The sequence below is a fragment of the Mastigoproctus giganteus genome, chromosome 10, assembly GCF_048544385.1.
Source record: "Mastigoproctus giganteus isolate SK-2022 chromosome 10, ASM4854438v1, whole genome shotgun sequence".
Classification (NCBI taxonomy): domain Eukaryota; kingdom Metazoa; phylum Arthropoda; class Arachnida; order Uropygi; family Thelyphonidae; genus Mastigoproctus; species Mastigoproctus giganteus.
In genome coordinates, this window is record NC_143584.1 from 2057122 (window position 1) to 2082760 (window position 25639).

A 25639-nucleotide genomic window follows, 5' to 3' on the forward strand; every position below is an offset into this window, starting at 1 on the left:
GAAGATGACCTTTATTCTTTTCCTTCAAAGCACGTGGATTCTGTGATTTATACACGAGCATCGGTTTGATCATGTGTCCACTAGCGTTTGCAAAAAACAAAAGAGTAAGCCTATCTTTGGAAGCTTTGAATCCAGGAGCAGATTTTTCATTTTGTGTTAAGTATGTTCTGGCTGGCATTCTCTTCCAAAACAACCCAGTTTCGTCTGCATTGAACACCTGTTCGGGAACATATCCTTTGTCTGTAATTAATTTTTTTAGTTCAGTCGGGAAACTTTCTGCAGCCACGAAATCCGCTGATGCAGACTCGCCTACCAGTTTCACATTATGAAGGCCATATCGATTTTTAAATCTTTCAAACCAGCACTTGCTGGCTAAAAAACTTATCCCGCCAGTGCTATCACCAGTTTCACTAAAAGGTTGATAAAGGTGTTTTGCCTTTTCACGAATGATGAATGAACTTAACGGAATTTTATTTTGAGTTCGGTTTTCTATCCACAGATTTAAAGCCTTTTCCATTTTTTCTAATTTCACGTCATGAGTTACAGAGCAAATTTTTGATGCAATTAGCGTGTTTTCACAGACACTACGGCGGATTTTTTCTTCTGATTTCTTGATTGATCATACCGTTGACTCATTGATTTTATAATGTTTTGCCACTGAGGAGACACTTTCACCATTACAAATTTTATCTAACAATTCAGTTTTACTCGCTAATGTCATCACCTTCTTTGATCTTTTCACAATTCCCTTTTTATTCGCGGCCATATTTTTGTAGGATTAGAAAAGAACTTGTCCAAAATAAAGTCACTTTCTTTTAACTTTAACACGCCCGAAAAAGTCTGTTTACATCAACACACTGCAAAATGGTAGATTTTTCACTTTTGTAAACGTATCAATTAAAAGCAAGAGATGAAACCTTCTATGACAAGCGCATTACACATACTGAACAAGGATTAGCTTGAAACATCCGCGCTCGTGATTTTGTCAGCCCCCATCCATTGAGCGCAGGACACTTCCTTTTTACACCTTTTAAGTTATTTTTACTCATTTTTAGAGAATAAAGTACAATTACAAAATGAGGAGGCACACTTGATACACATAAAGCTGTGAGCGTGTAGCAACTGAATAAACAACACCATAAAGGCAGAGACAACTCTATTAATACCTCACTAGCTCACATTTTACATTTCTGGGGGTTACTACCAAAAAACAATAAAAACAATTTCCAGTTGCGTTCCTGCTAGTGGAATCTGTTATAAACTGGTAGTGAACTCTATCTAATTGCATTTGCGATAATACCGATAGCTGGAATTGTGTTGGTTTTTAAGTTATTATGGTGAAATGTGTTTCCCCTTCACTGCTATAAAAAAATAAATACATTTTCAGAATCTTCTCTTCATTCCTATCGTGTTGCGTTCAGTTGGGGTGATTCCGTGTTCAACTGCCATTTCTTGTAAACACAAAGGCGAATCGTGCATATGCGAATTCAGTTCGTGTTATATAATATATCGTTCCCCTATTTATAAATCGTGTAAGATTGAATTCGTGTAGTGTAAACACGTGTTATACGACGACTGACTGTACTACTCTGTGGACTGGGCAAAATGATTTTAGCCACACCCATGTTTTTTTCATGGCGGAAAATGTTCACGGCGCTTTAAAATTCACATATTTTTAGGTTTAAATCAGCGACCGCAAATAGCGAGGGTTTACTGTATTTAGCTTGATGTACCTTCCATCAATATCATTGATAAATACAGAAAACAACAATCGGCCTGACACCAAACCCTAAGGGAATCCACTAATAACATTAGTCCACAAAGAGCAATGTCCATTCATTACCACTCTGTCTTCTCCCACTCAGCTGCCTCCGTAGCCTAGTGGTCAGGAGCGGGAGTGCAGTAGCACACGCTCTTTGAGTAGACCAGGGTTCAAGCCCCTGACTGCTGAATACGGTCGATCTGCCAACATGCACTGGACCAGCGTGGCAGATTATGGTCCATTTCCCTCAGCATGAATTGTTGAGGAGGCTTCCATCCTGCAGTGGGTTGATAATGGCTGCACTTTACCTTTTTTTTTTCTCCCACTCAACGATCCCTTTAGCCACAGCAGCAACAACTTCCCTTGATGCCATACTGCTCCAATTTGTACAGCAGTGTCCCGTGTGCAACAAAATATTTGTATCAAAAGCTTTCCTGAAATCAAAGTATATGATATCAAAATTATTTTTTGCATCTAGTTCCTTTGTGACCACATCATAGTATCTAATCAAACCTGTCAGGAAATGTTTCCCCTTAACACACCAATGCTGTGTCTGAACTATAAATGCAGTGTTGTCTAGATGATTCTACAATGCTTCTTTAACCAGTGATTTCATTATTTTCTGAAGTTAAGCTAACAAGTTTAACTTCAGAACAGGTTAAACTAACAAGTCTGTAATTACTTGTGTCACCATTTGATCTCCCTTTGTGAATTGGGGATACGTTTGCACATCTCCATTCCCTGGGGACCACCTCTGAATCCAAGGATTCTCTCATATTATGGCTAAGAGTTTGCTTAATTCCTCTGCTGCCTCCATTAACATAACTGCATAGATCCCATCCACCCCAGGTGCCTTTCTTATGTTTCAATTCAACAATTTCTCCTCCACTTTGCTCTCAGTTATTATAAAATCATTTAGCTCCCTGTTAGAGTTTAGTAAGCTTCTGTCCTCCACTTCCCTACAGAATTCCTCATGTGTAAATGTAGATGCAAAGTAATCGTTCAGTTTGTCAGCTATCTGAGTAGGATCATCAAAACATCGATATCAAGTGGACCAATCTGATTCATCCCCTTCCTTTTAGAGTTTATATAAGTAAAGAAGTCTGTGCTGTTTTTCTTTGCATCCTTTGCCAAAGATTTTTCTTAATCTGCTTTTGCTTGCTTAACCACCTTTAACTTGATTACAGACTAGCTTATATCTACCACAGGCTTCTGTGTCACCTGATAATTTATATGCATCCCATGCATTTTTCTTCTCTTCCACGAGTCATTTCATCTAACATTCATTTAGGCCAAGCCTAGTAGCTTCCAAGATTATTTCCTTGAATGCTTCCCATTTTGAATTTTCTGTTGGTAATATCATCAGTTGGTCCCACTGTATAGAAATTTAAAAACTGCCTGAGACCACCATAGTTACCTTTACGAAGGCAAAAACCCTTCCCTTTACCCCTGATGGTAATTATATCTTTATTATATCCCATATCACTACACTGTGATCACTGCCACCTAGTGGTTCCTTTATCTGTAGATTCTTAATGCATGAATAATCACTGCTGATAATCAGATCAATGGTATTATTCCCTCTGTTTGATTAGATTTTAGCCTTAGATTTTGTTTCTTAACTAACAGCATAACCCCTCCTATCCTACCCACATTATACTCCCCCAAATTCAAATTCTGCATTCCTTATATCTGTGTGATACCACGTCTCTGATATCCCAACATCATTCACCTTTGATGTCTTCACCAGCAATTCAAATTCATCAAATTTATTTACTATACTCCTAGCACTGGTTTACGTGCAAGTACACATTCACCTATTCTAACTCTTACCCTAACACAGCCCATGTATTTATTTATTCAATGATGACTCCCAGCAGTCCTTGAAATCCCTAGGCACCAAGCTTTCCACTGCTGCTTATTCCAATAGAAGCAGTGCAAGAATCACTTTCAGTATCACTCCCGCCCACCTAACAGTGCCTTAAAAACATCAGAAAATATTCTTGCACCATTTCTATTTAAGTGCATCCCATCCCTGTAGAAGCAGTTTCTCCTGTTAACAAGCATCTACCACTCTGAGAAAAATTCTACCCAATGAGCCTTGCACAATCTCTCCAGGGACAAATTGACTGACAAGGCTGTCATCATATACTCTCTCCTATCATGTCTGAGCAAAATTACACACACTTTCAAATTTAACTCTCGACTTTTTTTTGAACATTGACCTGTACTTGTTAAATAATTCCGCAGATCTACTCAATGTCATTAGTGCAACATCCAATTTATATCAAAATTTACGTAAATGGTATGCTGCATTTTAAATTAACAGACCATTAAATAATGTTTTAGGAGAAGGATGCAATAATGATTGCTCAATGAATTAATTAAATATGAATAACACTAACCAAACCACTTGAATTGTTGTTATCAAGTGAATATTATTATGTAAACAGTATTACCTAACATATGTTAACTCCCACACCTCATTCATTTCACAAATATACCATGGCCTCAGTTCCAATCTCAATGATGTCCATTTTCCATTGCAGTCTGCCAAGCCCCACATACTAATTCTGACTGAATCCTGATTATGTTGGTTCAACCACAGCTTATCTCAGTTGTCGGAATTATTCCTGTATGATTCCTTTCACTTCAAAGGTCGTACTTATGCATATGTCCTTTCTCATATTTCCTGTCAGAGACTTAGTAATCTGGAATCTCTTTTCTTTGCTAGCTTAAAATCTTGCTACCACATATCCTTGGATTCAGGGGAGGTCCCTATGGACTGGAGATATGCGAATGTATCCACAATTCATAAAGCAGGGTCAAAAGGCGACATGGGTAATTACAGATCTGTCAGCTTAACATCTATTCCAGGGAAAATAATGGAGTAGCTGGCTAAAGAAACATTGCAGGATCATCTAGACAAGACTGCAGTAATAACTCAGACACAGCATGGGTTTGTTAAGGGAAATCTTATCTGATCAATTTTATTGGATACTATGATGTGGTGACAAAGGAACTGGATGCAAAAAATAATTCTGATATCATATACTTGGATTTCAGGAAGGCTTTTGACATTGCTGCACATAAAAGACTGGTGTACAAACTGGAGCAATGTGGCATTAAGGGCAAGTTACTGCAATGGATAAAGGGTTGGTTAGGTGGAAGACAGACTGGTCACCAATGAGCACTGCTCTTCGTGGAGTTCCCCAGGGTTCAGTGCTGGGGACCATTGTTGTTTTCAATACTGATCAATGATATTGATGATCAGGCTTAATGTCTAAATTTGCAGATGATACAAAATTTGGCAGGTTGGTTAATGATAGTCATCTGGGTGAGCAACTGCAACAAGATATCAGAAAATTGCATCAATAGGTTGAGAAATGGCAGTTGCAGTTTAACATTGACAAATGCAAGATACTGCATTTGGATAGTAGTAATCTCAGAGTAACTTATCAACTGTGTGGTTGTACAACTCAGGTTAGTAGATAATGAAAAAAACCTGGGGATAATTGTGCAATCAGACATGAAATTCTGCGAGCAGTGCAGACATGTTGCCAGGACAGCTCATGAGGTTTTGTCAAATGATATATAGAAAATTTTCTAGCAAGGATAAGCAGGTGATAATTCCTTTGTATAAGGCAATGGTTAGGCCACATCTTGAGTATTGTATACAGGTCTGGAGGCCTCACTTTAGGATGAATGTAGATCTGCTGAAATGGGTGCAGAGAAGGGCAACCAGACTGGTGAAGAGAACAAAAGGATGCTCTTACCTAGAAAGGCTTCAGTTCTGCAAATTGCAGCATCTGGAGACTAGGTACCTGTGAGGTGATCTGATTCAGGTGTATAAGGCCTTAAATGGTTTGAGCAGGCTCAATGCTGATGGAATTCTTCCTCTTGCTCAGATTATGCACCTGAGAGAAGCATAAATTCAAATTGAAGAAAGACAGTGTAGAATAGATGTGCAGAAATTTGCTTTTATCCAGTGGTGGTTGATTGCTAGAACAAAGTTCCATCTGGTGTTGTGGAAATTGATAGCTGAAATTCAAGGAAAAGTTGGACAAACTTTTAGACAGAAAGTAAGTATAAACTTACTTTCTTGCATCACATGCCTCTGATAATGCTAATGAATTGAAAAAAATTTATGGATGTTAATTGCAACAGTAATTTATTCAACAACAACCACCATGACTAGGGGATGTCCTGTGCTGTGAGCTACAGATAAATTGCCTATTTCTTAGAATTTTCTCATTTTTCTTAGAATTTTCACAGCACATTTTTGGAAAATGGGCTGTACAAAAAAATAAATAAAATAATTCTCTTAAACTCTGGTAACCAAGCACAGCCATGGAGTTGCTTTGGTTCTGGTAAAACAACTTTTCCACAAAGCAGATAGTCTTTTGGAATACCATTTTCAGATCTGCTGACTGCATTGGCAGTGTGATGCAATGAGGTTAGATTTGCTTATATTAACTTAACTTGATCATGTGCTTTGTAGGATAGCTAAATGGTCAGCATCTGTTATGGGATCCCCTTATATGGATGCCCGAGGTAAGCTAACAGAATCTTAACTTCATAACTACCAATTTATTCTTCTAAACAAAGACACTCATACCTATTTACTTGCAGGAACTTCCTCTGCTTTAGTCCTCAGTTTCTCTGACTACCGAATATTCAGTGGCTGGTAATCTGCACAACAGTGATCACGTTCCTGTTATCCGTAAATTGTGAATGCAGTTTGACCACTTAGTGTAGTACAAGCTGGAATAACTACTCAAATTTTACAAGCTGGAATAACTACTCAACACGTCACACTTTGTGATCAAATTGTTCGGTCTCACCCATTAAAGATGTCATCAAACATTAACCACTGGGTTAATGTTTGACATGTGTGGGAATAAAGCAGGCATGTGGCCTGCTTTATTTCCCAAACTGAATATGATTAAAGATTGGAACCAATTCTTCAAATTTCTCAGCATAAATATTCTTATTAATTACAAAAGACTCAAAGGCAAAGCTCAAGAAGTAAGAAGGAAGGTCAGGTCAAAAAAAAAAAAATCTCAAAGTGGTAGGAGCAGTGAGTCTGGGCAAGTTAAAATAGGAATGGGTTGGTTATCTTGTTCAAATGATAATGTATGAATATTCTGTTTTGTTTTTATTTTATTTTTTTATTCATGCAGAAAAAGTCCACTTGGCATTACTAATACTTATCTGTACAATAAGGAAAAGGCAAATAAAGTGTGTAAAATTCAGCAAGTACCGAGAAGTTCATGATTATATAATTAAAAATATAAAAACAAGGCCGTTCCAATTTGACAAATATTTTGAAGAATTTAAAAACTGGAAATCTGGTTTTCAAAAGGGATGAGAACTCATTAGCCTTTGGCAGGCATAACTATGAAACCGATGGGTTAAAATTGTGGTTTTATGATAATCGAAAAAATGAATAACTCTCGCTATTCACATTTCTGAATACAACTTCTGTTATTAACATTAAATGAACTAGCAGCAACACAATACATTAAAGGGATAAACAAAGTGACTACAATTTTTATTTATGCAAAACTACCTACTCTTTTCTTTTCTTTGTGCATATTTACCATAAATCTGCTGATTACAGAACATAACTTGAAAAATACAGACTTAAACAAACTGGCAACAGCCCAAAAATGAAGGACAAATTGTAATGAAGTGAACAACCAAAGTATACCTTTTTATCCCAAATCTGTAGTGGCTTACTTCCAACGCTATATAATATAGACAAGAAACCACTTTGAAAAGTGTTCTTAAACATTTCCAAAACGTCTACTTTTCCTTTCCTAATAAAAATCTATGTTTCAACGAGAGCTTTTTATTCTGTCGAAAAACAAAAATTTTCTCCTTTACGGAATTTGACAGCCAGGGGCGTTACTGTTATTTTCACCATGCGTCCATCTGCTATGACATCACTAGCGCCACCACAGTTTCAGTCCTGGCTAAACGGATATGGCAAATGGTGACCAGATAAATGCGCAAATGAAAAAAGCTCACACGAAAATTCCGCACATAAAAAACCCCACTGTCATAAATGTTCACATGAAAAATAACCACACGAAAAATTGCTCACATTATTTTTAGTTTGCAAAAAACTAATTATTTCATATTTCAAAATGCAACAAAATGTTGATTTTATTTATACTTCTATACCGATGTATTTTAATATAACTTTTGATTTTAATATAAAGTAGAATATTTGGATGTAAATGTTTGTAAGAAAAATTACAGGAAATAAAATGCTCTGGTTTTATTGCAACGAGAGCTTTTTATTTTATTTATAAAAGTAAATTACTTTTTCTCTGTCTTACAAAGTGAAAAAGTCAACACTTTTCGGTTTTTTATCAACAAACAACTAATTCAGAAGAATAAAGAAGTCACATATTTCAGTGACTTCTTTATTTGTCAAGGATTTGAATAGAATATTTCATTACTGTTAGCCAATCTCTGTAGGCGCAATGTGGCCAAAGTAGCCTTTGCACCAAAAAACTCCTGGCCATGTCGCCGTGATGAGAATTATTGTTACTAGTACATGTACCGTACTTAGCAGCAATAAAGAAGTTTATTATTTAAAAAATCCAACAACAACCAACCAATCAATCTCTGCAAGTATTTCAGTTTGTCTTCTACCTGCTCATATTCCTGCACAAAAGAAGCAACCAATTCATGCAGTGCATCATATCTTCTCTTTTTCACCTCTAGACGACCTCCCTGTCCATTAGCCAGTGTCAGTCTGTGACAAGCCAGATCCCTTCTTCAGTCCATCAAATAAAAACCGCACGCTGGAATGACTGCAGTGGAACATGGAACTAAGTGCATTGTAAAATCCCTCATAGCAGTTTGTACCTTTATGCGACCGTTCAAGGGCTGTATCACGATGATTCCATATTCTTATTGGAAACTGGGGATCTCTACCTGCTGCACCCTCAATGTATGTGGAAAAGAAGTATGTGACTACCTCATTATAGCTATCTTCCACTAGAAATATGGCGACAAGCTCATCAAAGATAGCACCCTTTGACCTCAGCATGTGGAAGGCAATCTCACTGCATTCATGCAAGCCTTCTCAAACCACCAAAATCTTTTGAGGCACCAGATTTGGAACCAACAGCTTCACGATTTCAAACATTCTATTATAAGAACTATCCAAGTTCTTTTCTGTAACAAAATGTAAATACATGGCAGATATGAGTTACCCACCTTGGCATGCCGCGTATACGTGGGTAAAACATGTTTGTTTAGAACTTTATCAGGAATGCCAACTCCATAGAATGTATCTTTGTTCAATTCAACCAAGAGTTCTTTATCACCTAAAACCAGAATTCTGTCTGGAACATCCACACCTGAATCATGAAGTATCAGTTGATGGTACTTCTCAGGAATATGTTGTTGGATTAGGCAAATAACTGTCTTTTCTGTGATTGAGAAGATTTCTGGCAAGGGATGATTGTTTAAGCATATGGGTCAGTACGTACGTTTGCCGAACTCTCTGGAACGGAACGTGATATTGCCATGGGGGATGTCTTAGTGTGTGGGCGATGTAAGGAGTGTAGGGAAACCAGGCGACAACTCAGCGTTGTTATGGACCTATATGAGAGTTTGAAGGACAGGGTGGATGCCCTCGAAAGATCTAAATTGAGGGCCCATCAAGCTCTCAGCTGCCCACATCAACGCCAGAGTTTGCACTTGGTCATCACGCAACACAGCGGCAGCCCCCAAGGCAGAATGCGCTGGTTCCACAGGAACTAGTACTTGTTGGTGACTCTATTGTCAGGGAAACGGGTAACATGCTTTGTAAAAAGGATGTCTGCGCGGGTAGCACAGAGGTATCGTCACCGTCCTCCCCACACCGGGTGAAAAGGCCTGGGTTCGAATCCCGTCGATGACGCGAGGAACTTTAATGGGCTTTTTTCACTCCGTGGCTGAGTTAGTCGGTCTCAGGGGTATATAGCAAGGTTTTTCTCCCCAGTAACTGGGGTTTTTTCGTCCAGCAAAACAGGCAAATCGACCATAGAACATATGCAATTTACAGACACAAATACGGGCTAATGTATTTAATTACGGGCAACCCTAAAATAATAATTTAATAATTTTTTTGTAAAAAGGATAGGTGAAACAGAACCAGGGTATGTCTGCCAGGGGCAAAGGTTGATGACGTTGTAGAGCGGATATCATCTTTTAAGGGCACAAAAGGTGATATAGTTGACACGTTGGCACTAATGATATTATGAGTAGGCGGCCGGCAGAATGACTTAACAAGTACAGGTCACTGTTGAACAAAAGCCGAGAATTAGGGTTGAATTTGAAAGGGTCTGCAATTCTGCCCAGACACGATAGGAGGGACTATATGATGAGAGCCTTGTCGATCAATTCGGACCTGGAAAGATTGTGCAAGGCTCAAGGGGTAGAATTTTTTTCAGCCTGGTCTATACTTGTTAACAGGAGAGACTGCTTCTACAGGGATGGGATACACTTAAATAGAAAGAGTGCAAGAATATTTGCTGATGCTATCGAGGCAGTGTTAGGTGGGTCGGAAAACTGATAGCTTGGGGGGATACAAGGACTAATAGTTTAACAGTACCCGTAGGCAGAAGTGAAGGTGATACTTGCACAACTTCTATTAGAATAAGTAGCGACCTGGTGCGAGGGGTGTTAGGGGTTTCAGGGACGGATGGCAGTCATCCTGAAATATGTGGGTATATGGGATGTGTTAGGGTAATTAGGAATAGGAATAGGAGCATGTATGCTTGCATGTATACCAATGCTAGAAGTCTATTAAATAAATTTGATGAATTTGAAGTGTTGGTCAAGACATCAAAGGCGGATATTGTTGGGACAGCAGAGACGTGGTGTCACACAGAAATAAGGAATGCAGAACAGGAATTTGGGGAGTACAATGTGTAAAGAAAGGATAGGCAGGACAGAAAACGAGGAGGTGCTATGCTGTTAATTAAGAAAAACATAAATCAAAAGAAGTGCACCCAGTTGATATAGATGAACAGTGCACTGTTCAGTCAGTTTGGTGTGACATAAGCACTGCGAAAGCAAAAATAGGAGTAGGAGTGTGTTATAGGCCTAATGACTCGAATGAGTACAGTGAACAATTACACAGAAAAATAGAGTGGCCTAGTAAATCAGAATGTCTTCTAATGGGTGATTTTAACTTCCCAGATATTTACTGAAACTTGTGGATTGGTCACTCACACACTAGTCAGACTTTTGTGGATTTATTGGATGATTGTTTTCTGCAGCATGTTCCAGTGGCAACCAGAGAGAGTAATACTCTTGATCTGGTAATCAGCAGTGATCATTCGTGTATTAAGAATTTACAGATAAAGGAACCACTAGGTGGCAGTGATCACAGTGTACTGATGTGGGATTTACTTAAAGATTTAATTACCATCAGGGGTAAAGGAAAGGGTTTTTGCTTCCGTAAAGTTGAGTACAGTGGTCTCAGACAGTTTTTAAATTCTGTACAGTGGGATCAACTGACGATGTTACCAACAGTAAATTCTCAGTGGGAAGCATTCAAGGAATTAATCGTGGATGCTACTAATGTACTAATGATGCTACTAAGTTTAATACCTATTAAGAAATATTGTTCAAGGTTTAGGCCTAAATGGTTATCTAATGAGACTCGTAACAGGGAAGAAAATGCATGGGATGCATATAAATTATCAAGCGAGTCAGAAGCCTATGGCAGATATAAGCTAGCCTGTAATCAGGTCACAAAGGAGGTTAGGCAGGCGAAGGCAGATTACGAGAAATCCTTGGCAAAAGATGCTAAGAAAAACAGCAAGGATTTCTTTACTTATATAAACTCTAAAAGGAAGGGGGTGAATCTGATTGGTCCACTTGACATCGATGGTTCGACTGTTGATGATCCTGCTCAGATAGCAAACAAACTGAATGAGTATTTTGCATCTACATTCACACATGAGGAGTTATTAAGGTGTGAAAATGGCAGAAGGTTATCAAATTGTAGCAGGATACTTATTGATTTTGTAATAACTGAGAGCAAAGTGGAGGATAAATTGCTGAAGTTAAACATAAGAAAAGCACCTGGGGTGGATGGGATCTATCCAGTTATATTAAAGGAGGCGGCAAAGCAACTAAGCAAACCCTTAGCCATAATTATGAGAGCATTCTTGGACTCGGGGGGGGGGGGAGTCCCCATGGACTGGAGATGTGCAAATGTATCCCCAATTCACAAAGGGGGATCGAAGGGTGACAAGAGTAATTATAGACCAGTTATTTTAACTTCTGTTCCGGGTAAAATAATGGAGTCACTGTTAAAGATGCATTGTAGGATCATCTAGACAAGACAGCAGCAATAATTCAGATACAGCATGGATTTGTTAAGGGAAAGTCTTGTCTGACAAATTTGATTGGTTATTATGATGTGTTTACAAAGGAACTGGATGCAAAAAATAATTTTGATATCATATATTTGGATTTCAGGAAAGCTTTTGACACTGTTGCGCATGGAAGACTATTGTACAAATTGGAGCAGAATGGTATTAAGGGTAAGTTTCTACAATGGATAAAAGGATGGTTAAGTGGGAGAAGACAGAGGGTGGTAATCAGTGGGTGCTGCTCTTCGTGGACTAATGTTATTAGTGGAGTGCCACAGGTTTCGGTGTTGGATCCACTGTTGTTTTGAATATTTATCAATGATATTGATGAAGGTATATCAAGCTTAATGTCGAAGTTTGCAGATGATACAAAGGTTGGCAGGGTTGTTAATGACAGTAATGGCAGTTTGCTACTGCAACAGGATCTAGATAATTTGGGCAGATGGGCTAAGAAGTGGCAACTGAAGTTTAACCTTGACAAATGCAAAGTACTGCATATGGGTAGAAGTAGCCAGAGAGAAACGTACCAACTGTGTGGTACTACACTTAAGGTGGTAGAAAATGAAAAAGACCTGGGAGTATTGTGCAGTCAGATGTGAAGTTTTCTGAGCAATGCAGACAGGCCGCCAGGGCAGGTCATGGGGTTTTGTCAATTATATATAGGAATTTTGCTAGCAGGGAAAAGGAGGTGATTGTCCCTCTGTATAAGGCAGAGGTCAGGCCACGCCTTGAGTACTGCGTACAGGTCTGGTGGTCTCCTCATTTTAGGAAGGATGTAGACTTACTTGAGCGTGTACAAGGAGGGGCAACAAGATTGGTGAGGGGAATGAAGGGATCCTCTTACCAAGAGAGGCTTGAGTTCTGCAAATTGCAGTGGCTGGAGACTAGGCACCTGCGCGTTGATCTGATTGAGGTGTATAAGGCCTTGAATGGGTTGAGCATGCTGAATTCTGATGGGATTCTTCCACTTGTTCAGATTATGAACCTAAGGGGGCATAAATTCAAATTAAGAAAAGACAGATGTAGAATAGATGTGCGGAAATTTGCCTTTAGCCAGCGGGCTAAAACTACTGTCATGTATTACCTCATTTTGTTTCTGGCAACTTGGCTTCTGCTTTTTTAAGGACAGGAATCACGACAGTGTTCGGTTGGTTGTTGTACTATGTTGCCATGTTTTGTCTTCATAACTGAATGACAGTTGAGGGTGCAGCAGTTGGAGATCCCCTGTTTCCAATAAGAATATGAAATCATCATGATGCAGCTCTTGTACGGTCGCCTAAAACTACAAACCGCTGTGAGGGATTTCACAATGCACTTCATTCCCTATTCCACTGCAGTCATCCCAGAGTGTGGTTTTTGTTTGAAGGACTGAAGAGGAACCTGGCTTGCCACAGACTGACACTGGCTAATGCACAGGCAGAGGTGAAAAAAGAGAAGATATGATGCACTGCATGACTTGGTTGCCCCTTTTGTGCAGGAATATGAGAAGGTAGAAAACAAACTGAAATACTTGCAGAGATTGGCTAATTACAATAATGGAAACTCTATTCAAATCCTTGACAAATAAATAAATCACTGAAATATGTCTGAATTAGTTGTTTGTTGATAATAAAAAAACCTCAAAAAGTGTTTACTTTTCACGCCAGTTGTTGTTATTTGGTTTTTAGGAGCATTAGCAACTGAGGCCATATTGCTCCGGGGATATGCGGTGGTCATTCCCTGACCGCATCCTCCGTATTTGGTGGTCACGGGCTCGAACCCCGATCTAATCAAGAAGCGTGTGCTACGCACTGCTGCTCCTGTCCCCCTGACTGCGGAGGCGCCTTGTAAGACAGAGAAAATATAATTTTTTTTTTTATAAATAAAATAAAAGGCTTTAGTTGCAATAAAACCAGAGCATTTTATTTCCAGTGATTTTCCTTACAAACATTTACATCCAAATATTCTACTTTATATTAAAATCAAAAGTTATATATCAAAAGTTATATTAAAATACATTGTAAAATAATAAGAGGAGTTTACCCAATATAGTACCTAGAACACTTCCGTATGATACTCTCCAGAAATTAAAACGAAAAAATTTAAAACTTACATTAATAAAAAACAGATAATTAAAAACCAATTTAACACAATTAAAAATCAATTTAACGCAATTAAAAAGAATATAACGAAAATATTCAAAACGATTTTTCTTCCTGAAGCTGACAACGCTTTTCGACCGTATGTGGTGATCACAGAAATGAAAATTACCGAATCGGGTTAAACCTGAAACTTAAATAGTGAGTATTTGTCTTCGCGCATGCGCGTAAAGGTCCACGCATAGGAGATCAAATATGGCCGCCGAACATTAACAGAATTCTCGCGTAATTTAATTTCTACGGTTTCTGCAATTAATAGTCGCGTATAATTACGTTGAACATTAAGCATTTTGGCCTCGTTAAATAAAAAAGTATGTTTTTCGTTAATGGCATGAAAGTCTAATTCTGAAGCTGCTGAACGAGAAGCACGAATTGAGGGTTCATGTTGATTTACACGAATATTCAGAGAAAATCGCGTCGAACCTTGGTAAGACGAATCACAATCACCGCAAGAAATGTTGTATACCAGGTCATTAATTTGTGTTGCGAACGCGGAAAGAACCGAGCGATTGTTCAGTATAGTGTGTAATTTTCGTATTGGCCTGGCCACAATTTTAAATTCGGTATCTTTAAAGAATCTATTAAGCTGTTTCTGCCACTGTTCAACATATGGGACAGAAATAAAGTATTTTTTGATATTACTATTGTTGGTTGGTGTAGTATTTTTTTTCCTATCCTTAGCCTGTACCCTAATTCGGTTTATTGTGGCAAGGGTGATAACCCCTGTTTAAGAACCTGCTAGTTAATATTTGTATTTCTGAGCCCAAAGCAGATTCTGTCGTTGAATACTGTATTTATAGGCATTTAGAAATTGATTAAAGATAATCGATCTTTTGTAGGTGAACGGGTGATAGCTATTATAATGTAGAAATGTAGAAGCATACCGGTGTTTGTAGGTTTTCGATAGATGCTAAATTGGATTTTATTCGCGTCCCGAATAAGCGTGAAATTTAGAAAGTTTAATGACTTTGTATCCGTATCCTCCCTTTCCAATGTAAATTTGAGTCTAGAATGAATATTATTAAACGAATGTAAAATGCCTTGGATAGTACTACTATCAGTAATAACTAGAGCATCGTCTAAAAACCTCCCATAGTATGTGATACGGGGTCGAAAAGGTGTCAATTGTATATGCTCAATCGTTGAGAGATAGATCTCTGACATTGTCGTTGTGGAAGTTGATAGGTTGAATAAATTTAAGGAGGAACTGGACAGGCATTATTTGGAGGGAATGGTGTGATTTTTTTTTTTTTTTTTTTTTGGCTGATGCTGCATAAGCTCATACACATGCTTTCTTGCATCACATGCCACTACTACTACTACTACTATTAAGCCGCTCAGGCTCAAACCCATTGGTAATCCAAAAATTTGTTTGTACACCTAGTCTCGAAAGGTGATATAGTTGGCCTCAACTAACAGTTTAATTCAGTGAAAAATTTCCTTAATGTCGTTCTTATCACAGAGCACAATACATTCGCTGGGAAATGAAACTATAAACACCTTACACCTAAAACATTGCCGAAATTTCAGGGCAGGGAATGATATTAAAGAAACAGTAACGGCCCGGCTTGTAGTAGACGTCCATGGTAAGATGCGTTATAAAACCCGCCGACCATTTCGCTCCCAGAAAATATCCCCACCCACCGCTAGCTACTAGTCGTGGGTGGGGGTTACTACTAGCCGACGACATTATTAAACATTTATAACAGTGGTGGCCAACAAGTCGATCGCGACTTTAATTTTGGTCGATCACGACGAATTTTAAATACTGTATTTTCTTTATCCGTTGAATAGTGGCACCTCCGTAGTCAGGTGGGCAGGAGCAACGGTGCGTAGCATATGCTTCTTGATTAGACCGGGGTTCGAGCCCGTGACCACCAAATACAGAGGATGCGGAAAGGTCAGGGAATGACCGCCGCATATCCCCGGAGTAATATGGCTTAGTTGCTAATGCTGTCCAATAAATAACTGGACAGTACTTATACGTTAATTTAATACCCTTTGATTTAAAATGAATACTAAAGAGTAAAATGTATCATTTTCATCAAGAGTGGTAACTAGAATATTTTTTTGTAATGATAAAAGAAAAATGTTGTTTTTTGATTTGCAATGCTTCCATAGCTATACCCAAAAAAGGAAATTTAGAAAGGCACTTCAACGCACTCCATGGTAAATACTAATCGGATTTTCCGCCTAATAGTGACCTTATAAAAAATAAATTAAAAGAACTTAAATCCAGATTATTCGCACAACAAAATTTCTTCATGACACCTAATTTACAATCTAAAGCAGTAACTGTAGCATCATTTAAAGTGAGTTATCTTCTTGCAAAAAAAAATGTAAAACACCTTCTGATGGTCATTTCATCAAAGACGCATTTTTATAAATAACAGATTCTCTTTTTGAAAATTTTAAGAACAAAAATGAAATTAGAAATGCTCTTCAAGATCTGCAATTATCTCGAAATACTGGGATGCAACGTATCGAAAAAATTAGTAAAACTGCGAGCGAATAATTCTGCGCTCATATTGCTAATTGTGTGTCCTTTTCTTTACAACTGGATGAATCTACAGACGTCAGTGATACAGCTCAATTGCTCGTTTTTTATTCGTAATTGGTTTTTCGACGATTTTCGAAGAAAGAACTATAGAGGCCTTGATATATTTAACGCATTCAAAAAAATTATTAAAAAAATTAAAATTACCACTTTTTAAACTCGTATCAATAACAATAAATGGAGCTAAAGCAATGACAGGGCATCTAGATCGTGGATATGGCTTAGCTTAATTTTTCAGCACTCATCTCATACACCAAGCCTCTATTACCATAATTAAAGCCGAATTACGGAAAAGATACAGAGAAAAATGAGGTGAGTGCTGAAAAGTTAAGAAAAAATTAAGCTAAGCTATATCCACGATCTAGCCATTACATATTTATGTAATGACTAGATCATACACAGCACATAAGGACTCCTTAAAATATCATCATGACAGGGCATCTTAACGGATTCATCGCATTGTGCCAAAAGGATAATGAATTCTCAGATTTTTTGATTTGCCAATGTATCATCCACCAACAAGTGTTAGCCAGCAAAAGATTAAATACTAAAAGTGTTATGGACACAGCTTTCAAAATCGTGAATTCCATCAGAGGACAATCTCTTCAAAGGAGACTTTTCAAAGTGTAACTCGATGAAAAAGAACCAGATCTGATATTACACACTGATGTGAGGTGGCTGAGTCGGGGTAAGTTTCTACTGAGATTTCGAAATTTGCTGAATGAAATTTAAAAAATTGTTGTTCGAAGGAGAGATGATTATCAGCAGCTACAGGATACGGGGCGGTGTGATCTGGCTTTTTTGGCAGATTTTACCAGTAAATTAAGTGATCTGAATTTGAAATTACAAGGGAAAAATAAAAATGTGGGCGACATGATTAGTAGTATTTTTACATATAAATATCATTTTTTGGCAATGGCTAAGGATCTCAAAGAAAAAAAATTCGATTATTTTGCAAATATGCAAAAATATCCTGTTTTTTGAATTTAATAGACAGAAATATGTTTCTGAAATTGAGAAAGTTGTGGATGATTTTGAAACCAGATTCGGTGATTTTAAAACAATCGAAGACATTGTTCAGTATATTTCTTATCCATTTAATGTCGACTTAGATACGAAACAAATTGAAGAAAAAATCGCTGAAATTTTTCACATGCAGAAAATATTACTTGAAAATAATATTATTACATAACGAAACGATATCTTGCTATAAGCCAGATCATCAGAAAAAGACTTTTGGAAATATGTTTGCCGAGAAAAGTACCGAAATGTAAAAAACTGCAGTGAACTTTTAAATTGCTGTTTTGTTCCACATATCTATGTGAATAGGCCTTTTCGTGTATGAAAAAAAAAAAAAAAACAAAGACGAAGAATCACTCTATTCTTACGGACTTGCATACAGAAGATTCTTTACGGTTGGCCTTCACATTATATCCCATAATTTGAAAGCTTGGCAGATGACAAGACATAAACTTTACATAAATTAAAAATTTAAATACAGTACGTATGAATTTAAAATAAGAATTCTGAATTGTATTTAATTTTAAAATTTATAAACAACATTTTTTAATATGTGTTGATTAACATTTTTAACCATGTGCAATGAAATTCTTGAGATGGTAGATCGAGGCACATTTTGAAGAAAAAAGTAGATCGCTTCACAAATTAAGTTGGCCACCCCTGACTTATAATACTGAAGCTGGTCTGACGCCACGTATTCCAATCCCAGTTGATATACAGATTGATTAAATTATTTTGTCATTACTTATTCGTCCTAGCTATTCCATTTCTACACACTGAATGACATCCCCGGATACCAGGCTCGACACTAACATGCCAGAAGAGACCCAAAATCTGGCACAATCACGAAACTCCGGCCAGGGAAAGAGTAAAACACAGGGTGTCCCAAAGTCACTGCGTATTTTTGTAAAACAGTGATTTTCAAATAAGTTTCATTACGACAAGTATATTTATTCTTTTTTTTTTTTTTTTTTTACTAAAACGTAAGTATTTGTAATGTGCTAGAGATGTTATAATTTTTTAATATTTTATTTTCAGACCCATAATTCATGAATGTTCAAGAGCCAGTTTTTGTTGTAGCGTCCCGCATCAAAGGAATAAAATTTTGGCGAATTAGGGATGGATTTAAGATTTCATAGTATGGTCCATTAAGCTGTTATTTTGGATTTTATCAACAAGTTCTGCACACATTGCTGCTCGACGTGGAAAATCTTTCATGCAACAGTTGGATGTGGTAGGACTTTTTCATCAGTGTCGAACGCAAAATTCTGTGTTGGATATGCTCCGGTTTCAAGATCCCTCCCTAACTGATAATTTTGGGTCCTCTTCGAACATTTCTCGAATTGATTCAATGCTTTCACCTGCTGTCGTTGGGGGCCCACATCTCTCCTCGTCACGCATAGACCCAGTTCTTTAGTGCACGAATCGTCTGTAAGACCGGGACTATGAAATCTTGAAAATCTTTCCCTAATTTGGCGAATTAGGGATGGATTTAAGATTTCATAGTATGGTCCTTGCATCAAATGCCTCTACTAATGCTAATGCTAATTTCACAAAACTTAATTTGATTCGGGATGTTAAATCAAAAATTTATTCGTCATGAATTATAGGTCCGAAAAGAAAACATAACATTACAAATATTGTACTTGTTTTATGTAAAAAAGAATATATTTGTCGTAATGAAATTTATTTGTAAATCATTGTTTCACCAAAATACGCAGTGACTTTTGGGGCACCCTGTATATCGATTAGTCCAGGGGTTCTTAACCGTTTGCTTTAAGCGAGCAAGATTTTGCAGCTTACAATATGTACAAGCACCATATACTGTATTAAAATACAAATTTTAATCCTGGCGTTCGGGATTCAAAAACAATAGAAATCAATAATTTAAAAACTCGGCGGAGAGCACCACTAAAAATGCTAGGGTATGGACATGTCATCGAGTTTTCAATGATCGTGCAATTAATGCTGCGGAATCATACTACAGCGAATGCACATCTATTCACCATCTCGTAGTATGATTCCGCTTAATTGCTTGTTAACTTAATTGTACAATTTAATTCGGCTAAGCTATGAGAATTGTACGAATGGCAAACCCTTCATCATGATTTGGAGGGCCCTGAAAAGGGCCGTTTACGACTTGGTTCTTTGTTTTTAGCCACCAAAGCCATAAAGAGTTTTTCCTTGACGTTTCAAGGCATAAACGACGTCCATGGCCGTCACCGTTTTCCTCTTCGCGTGCTCAGTGTACGTAACTGCGTCCCGGATGACATTCTCCAAGAAAATTTTCAGCACTCCTCTCGTCTCTTCGTAGATCAAGCCGGAAATTCTCTTCACGCCTCCACGACGAGCAAGGCGGCGAATAGCGGGCTTCGTAATCCCTTGGATATTGTCGCGTAAAACTTTGCGATGACGCTTTGCACCTCCCTTACCAAGACCTTTACCTCCTTTACCACGGCCAGACATCTTACAGCAAATCGCAGCCTCTGATTACACGCCATTTCTCTTCTCGAGGTCGTTTATATTGTACAACAGCGGACGTGAAAGAGAGCTTCACACAACGTCACAGTACCTTTCTCATTACGCTGCAGCTTTCCTTCCCGCCATTATTTTATTTGTACAGAAATGCTTTTTTTTTTTTTTATATTCACAGCACATTTTATTCATAATACGCAGAGGCATAGTATTCCACTAAATTATGAAATTTATGAAACTAAATTGAGATAAAACTCTTTATTGAGATAAATTAAGATAGAGATAGTACTCTAATACGACTGTTATTATGATTATATTACGAATTAAGATTATTACAAATTCTAATTCGTATTAATACCATAATGAGATAAAATTCGCTCTGCATCTGAATATTTTCTCTTAAAAAAACAAAAAAACAAAAACAAGTTAATCAGATATTGTTTTCTAAATGATACAGTTAAAGAGTACATCTCACCATCAAGTTAGTATTATTATACACTCCTTGAGTAAGAAATGTTCAGGTTACCTCGCCAGTGATTCATAATAAAAAAAAAATGAAATAAAAAGTGCACTAAAAGCATGGGTATTTACAAATGTACGAGTCACTATACTCTTTCTGACCATGGTTTACTACGGTTTGTACCGTATTACAAACTAAACCGAAGAAAATAAAATATGTATCAAGAATAATGAAAGGTTTACAGTTGTGTATTACGCATATTAAATGAGCACTAGTACTGGCATAATACAAAATTAAGTTCAAAAATATTTATAGTGCTTGTACATACAACCATACGCACTTTATTTCGCAATATAATATATACCTATATACCTCAAAAGCTGAAATTAAAAAAAAAAAGAAATAAAATAAACTATTTCCATATTATGTAATGATTTATGCGCAATTATTTAAATCTATATAAGTGTGATATGTTTGAACAAATTTCAATTTCTTACATATGCCGAAATAGAATTAGGATACCTCCAAACTCACCATAATTTGTTGGTATTAAAGAATAGCCCAAGCAATCAATCGGGTTATTTCTAAGCAACCATAAAAGGAAATATTACACTCATTCACATTTCCGATGTTACAAAGGCATTATACCCACCACATTTCCCATAGTTTATTGGCTTAAAGAAAAAAAAAATTATTTTCAAAAATATTCCAATTAAAGTTTCGTTCACCTTTCTCGGTAAAAAGGGAATACTGAGGGCATATCTCCTATCTCCCTTTTCATACCACCGCTTTCTTTTTTTCAGGGCTTTCCATTTTACATTTTGATTCCATATTGTAGATTCATCAACCTAAATATAAATATCTATTGTTAGAACATATGTTGTTGGGAGCAACCTGTCAACGTTATAAAGAAGTCCCCAACATTTTGTAATAAATGTGTAAATTAAACAAATTGTTCCTGGGCTATTCATAGATTTGAAAGCTTTTAAATGCAGTTGTGGTCCATGCTCACAATAACTATTATTATTTTAAAAAGTAGTAGTAATGGCAAATGCTGCAAGAAAGCAAGCTTATATAAAGCTTACTTTATATAAAGCTTGCCATCATCAGCCAAAAAAAAAAAAAAAAAAAAGCCTACACAATTCATTCATCCATACCCTCCAAGAATTTGTCTAGTTCTTCCTTGAATTTATTGAAACTATCCACTTCCACAACAGATGCAACCTTGTTTCAACAATCAACCACCTGCTGGCTGAAAGCAAACTTCACATACTTATCCTGTAACCATCCTTCTTCAACTTGAATTTATGTCCCCTCATGTGTGTAATCTCAGCAAATGAAAGAATGCCATTCAATTTACTCAATCCATTCAAGGCTTTAAACATCTCAATCAAATCTCCCTGCAGGTGCCTAGTTTTGAGATGCGATATTTGCAGAACTGAAGCTTTTCTAGGTAAGAGCACCCTTTTGTTCCCTTCACCACTCTGGCTGCCCTTCTCTGTACCCATTCCAACAGATCTACATCCTTCCTAAAGTGAGGCCTCCAGACATATATACAGTACTCATGATGCAGCCTAACCATGGCCAGTGACTAGTAGTACAATCAAACTTGGTTATAGAGTTGCCAAGGGAATCATAATATTCATGATGTTATAATTATTAACTCAATGTTCTATGAATTTATGAAATTATTTTTAGTATGAAGAGAAGTTACAGTGTAATGGCATGGTACTGTAGACAAACATGCAGGCAAAGCTATATAGTCGATTGAATAAAATGGTAACGAATGTTTACAGCATATTAATAGACTTTTTCCTGAGAAGCAAGGTCATGAAATCACAGAATTACTGCCAAGGTTACTGGTGTCTCAAGTGCTTTGGTGTACAGAATGAGAAAAGAACTCACGAGGGGCATTCTAAGCCTAACACCACACAGGAAGTTACCAAAATGAATGGTATGTATTATTGATTGGCTGACAAAGTAAATAAATAAATTTTCTGTTTATACTCCGGCACGACAACCAAGTCAGTAGAGTTTACAATAAATCGTCAAAACAAATATTTATCGTATTTAGTAGTCACGGGCTTGAACACCGGTCCACTCAAGGAACGCGTGCTATGCACTCTCACTCCTGACCACTAGGCTACGTCAGGCCTACATACTGTATGATGATTCCACAAAATCAGCAGATACATAGAAAAGTAGTAGTAGTGGCATATGATGCTAGAAAACAAGTGTATGAGCTTATGCAGCATCAGCCAAAAAAAAATCACACCATTCCCTCCAAATGCCTGTCCAGTTCCTCCTTAAATTTATTCAACCTATCACCTTCCACAACGACAGATGGAAGTTTGTTCCAGCAATTAACCACCCACTGGCTAAAGACAAATTTCTGCACATCTATTCTACATCTGTCTTTTCTTAATTTGAATTATGAACCCCCTTAGGTTCATAATCTGAATAAGTGGAAGGATCCCATCAGAATTCAGTGTGCTCAACCCATTCAAGGCCTTATACACCTCAATCAGATCACCGCGCAGGTGCCTAGTCTCCAGCCACTGCTATTTGCAGAACTTAAGCCTCTCTTGGTAAGAAGATCCCTTCAATCCCCTCACCAATCTTGTTGCCCCTCTCTGTACACACTCAAGCAAATCGACATCCTTCCTAAAATGAGGCCTCCAGACCTGTACGCAGTACTCAAGGCGTGGCCTGACCATTGTCTTATACAGAGGGATAATCACCTCCTTTTCCCTGCTAGCAAAATTCCTATTTATCATTGACAAAACCCCATGACCTGCCCTGGCAACCTGTCTGCATTGCTCAGAAAACTTCATATCTGACTGCACAATTACTCCCAGGTCTTTTTCGTTTTCTACCGCCTTAAGTGTAGTACCACACAGTTCGTACTTTTCTCTCGGGCTACTTCTACCCATATGCAGTACTTTGCATTTGTCAAGGTTAAACTTCAGTTGCCACTTCTTAGCCCATCTGCCCAAATTATCTAGATCCTGTTGCAGTAGCAAACTGCCATTACTGTCATTAACAACCCTGCCAACCTTTGTATCATCTGCAAACTTCGACATTAAGCCTGATATACCTTCATCAATATCATTGATAAATATTCAAAACAACAGTGGATCCAACACCGAAACCTGTGGCACTCCACTAATAACATTAGTCCACGAAGAGCAGCACCCACTGATTACCACCCTCTGTCTTCTCCCACTTAACCATCCTTTTATCCATTGTAGAAACTTACCCTTAATACCATTCTGCTCCAATTTGTACAATAGTCTTCCATGCGCAACAGTGTCAAAAGCTTTCCTGAAATCCAAATATATGATATCAAAATTATTTTTTGCATCCAGTTCCTTTGTAAACACATCATAATAACCAATCAAATTTGTTAGACAAGACTTTCCCTTAACAAATCCATGCTGTGTCTGAATTATTGCTGCGGTCTTGTCTAGATGATCCTGCAATGCATCTTGAACCAGTGACTCCATTATTTTACCCGGAACAGAAGTTAAACTAACTGGTCTGTAATTACTCGTGTCACCCTTCGATCCCCCTTTGTGAATTGGGGATACATTTGCACATCTCCAGTCAGTGGAAACCTCCCCTGAGTCCAAGGATGCTCTCATAATTATGGCTAAGTTGATTTGCCGCCTCCTTTAATATAACTGGATAGATCCCATCCACCCTAGGTGCTTTTCTTATGTTTAACTTCAACAATTTCTCCTCCACTTTGCTTTCAGTTATTACAAAATCATTAAGTATCCTGCTACAATTTGATAACCTTCTGCCATTTTCAAACCTTAATAATTCCTCATGTGTGAATGTAGATGCAAAATACTCATTCAGTTTGTTTGCTACCTGAGCAGGATCATCAACAGTCGAACCATCGATGTCAAGTGGACCAATCAGATTCATCCCCTTTCTTTTAGAGTTTATATAAGTAAAGAAATCCTTGCTGTTTTTCTTAGCATCTTTTGCCAAGGATTTCTCGTAATCTGCCTTCGCCTGCCTAACCTCCTTTGTGACCTGATTACAGACTAGCTTATATCTGCCATAGGCTTCTGAGTGGCTTGATAATTTATATGCATCCCATGCATTTTTCTTCTCTGTTACGAGTCTCATTAGTTCATTTGATAACCATTTAGGCCTAAACCTTGAACAATATTTCTTAATAAGTATGAAACTTTTAGTAACATCCACGATTAATTCCTTGAATGCTTCCCACTTAGAATTTACTGTTGATAACATCGTCAGTTGATCCCACTGTACAGAATTTAAAAACTGTCTGAGACCACTGTACTCACCTTTACGGAAGCAAAAACCCTTTCCTTTATCCCTGATGGTAATTAAATCTTTAAGTAAATCTCACATCAGTACACTGTGATCACTGCCACCTAGTGGTTCCTTTATCTGCAAATTCTTAATACACGAATGATCACTGCTGATAACCAGATCAAGAGTATTACTCTCTCTGGTTGCCTCTCGAACATGCTGCTGCAGAAAACAATCATCCAATAAATCCACAAAAGTCTGACTAGTGTGTGAGTGACCAACCCACAAGTTCCAGTCAATATCTGGGAAGTTAAAATCACCCATTAGAAGACATTCTGATTTACTAGCCCACTCTATTTCTCTGTACAATTGTTCATTGTACTCATTCGAGACATTAGGCCTACAACGCACATGGTAGGAAAAGAATTCCATGCCTTCTTTTGCTACCATGAATCATTTGAGAATGACAATTAATTACTTATGAGCAACAGGGCATCATTTACTGCATGATCTTGGCTTTATACAGTATACTAATACCTTTCATGT

At 37.5% G+C, this 25639-nt stretch overlaps 2 protein-coding genes across 2 annotated transcripts in view; both read right to left on the reverse strand.

Moving 5' to 3' along the window:
• Bug22 (cilia- and flagella-associated protein 20) overlaps positions 1–7696 on the reverse strand; it is a 38914-nt gene extending 31218 nt beyond the window's left edge. The window contains exon 1 of the mRNA XM_090382571.1: positions 7476–7696. Coding sequence (XP_090238697.1) covers positions 7476–7559 — 84 coding nt within the window. The 5' untranslated portion in view covers positions 7560–7696. The remainder of the gene's footprint in view (positions 1–7475) is intronic.
• Positions 7697–20022: 12326 nt separating this feature from the next.
• Positions 20023–20334, reverse strand: LOC150078626 (histone H4-like). Its single transcript, XM_090382419.1, has one exon. It carries the CDS (start codon positions 20332–20334, stop codon positions 20023–20025), a length of 312 nt encoding a protein of 103 aa, XP_090238545.1.
• Positions 20335–25639: the final 5305 nt, after the last annotated feature.